This window comes from Laetiporus sulphureus, assembly GCF_001632365.1.
Source record: "Laetiporus sulphureus 93-53 unplaced genomic scaffold LAESUscaffold_364, whole genome shotgun sequence".
Taxonomy (NCBI): Eukaryota; Fungi; Basidiomycota; class Agaricomycetes; order Polyporales; family Laetiporaceae; genus Laetiporus; species Laetiporus sulphureus.
This window is the reverse complement of record NW_024468869.1, coordinates 1-1,343: the sequence shown is the minus strand read 5'-3', so window position 1 is coordinate 1,343 and position 1,343 is coordinate 1. Positions and strand designations below refer to the sequence as shown.

General features: G+C 52.3%; 1 protein-coding gene across 1 annotated transcript; it reads left to right on the top strand.

Annotated features, from left to right (window-relative positions):
- Nucleotides 1-392: 392 nt before the first annotated feature.
- Nucleotides 393-1,113, top strand: LAESUDRAFT_765619 (uncharacterized protein; the record flags this gene model as incomplete). The annotated part of the gene is made up of 4 exons (XM_040913743.1): nucleotides 393-460; nucleotides 525-610; nucleotides 662-805; nucleotides 854-1,113. 4 exons carry the CDS (start codon nucleotides 393-395, stop codon nucleotides 1,111-1,113), a joined length of 558 nt encoding a protein of 185 aa, XP_040757112.1.
- Nucleotides 1,114-1,343: the final 230 nt, after the last annotated feature.

Genomic DNA, 1,343 nt, shown 5'->3' with positions numbered 1-1,343 from the left:
GACCCCATAGCCTTGCTAGTGCCCAGGAGTTCATCGTCAGTGCTCGTCTTAGTTCAGAGACTATTAGGGCTTCGTCGTCGGCACTTGAGCTAGTTCAGAAGCAATTAGGGGTTCATCGTCGGTGCTTCACCAGCGCTTTCCAGATATAGCAGATCCTTGTGCCACAGCCCAAACCTTCAGCCACCACAGTTCATGAGTACGGAAGTCTCCAATCGCACTCTACACCCACACACCCCCACATTTCAGCTTTCGACTGTTTCCTGGTCAGAGGCATCCATACAGTCAAGTCCGACACTCACCGATCTGAAAGTCGTGACAATCCAATCTGTTTCAGGCATCACAGCTGAATGACTCACGGCCACCCGTCACTGCATTATCATCTGAAGTTTCCTATGATCATAGCTCAAAGGGACCACGGACGGACAGAGCCACAGTTCACCTTCCACCAGTTAGGGATTTGGTTAGGGGCGCTGCTCATGGCCAGAATGCGGTTGAGCATATCAGCATGATGCAAACACTGCCAGTAGCGATTATGCCACAGAGCTTGAGCTTCCACTAGACACACCGATTGATGAATATGAGACTGCGATTGCCCCAGCCCCATGCCTTCGTAGGCCTCCCTCCTTTCGATTTCATTCCTGGCTAACTGACCTCCCTCCAGGTTCAGCCCATACCTTACCTGACACACCCGAGCCCGATGTTGAGTCTGACGCTGAAGGTGCACCTAAGGTTGTTACCATCAAGCAAGAGAAGGGCACCGCCGGGCCTTCTCGTCGTAAGTTGGTGGTTCCTCTGCCACCACGTGGTATGTTTCTCACTTTGTCATGCCTTTCACTGCTGACCGTCCTGCTAGGCCATTTAGACAGGCCTTCCAAGTGTCCTCGCTTCGACGACTCTGACCCAGATGACATTATGATGCAGCACACCCACGCCGGCACCATCATTGTTCCGTCGACCAAGGTCCTCAAGCCGCACTCGTCGAAAGGCAAATCTCATGCAAAGGGCTCCTCCAAGGCCGTGACCGTGAAGTCAGAGCTGATTCGCGCTCCGCCAACCGTCATCGAGCCTTCTGCAGCCAGTACACAACTCGAGCAGATGATTGAGCTTTCATAACAGCTCCTCGAGGAGAACCGTGCCTTGAGGGCTCACAAGTCATGACTTCGTCGGTGCACTGGGCTTGGGCTGGAGGATGCAAAGCGGGCCATCTGCATATTTCTTCACATCTCTTTTGTGATCTCTCCCTTCACACGTGCGGAGCAAATGTATTAGTTAGTCGTCTTGAATAAACTGTGTGCTGAAAAGCCTTGTGCGATCTTGCCTGACCAAAATATTAAGAGATTTGC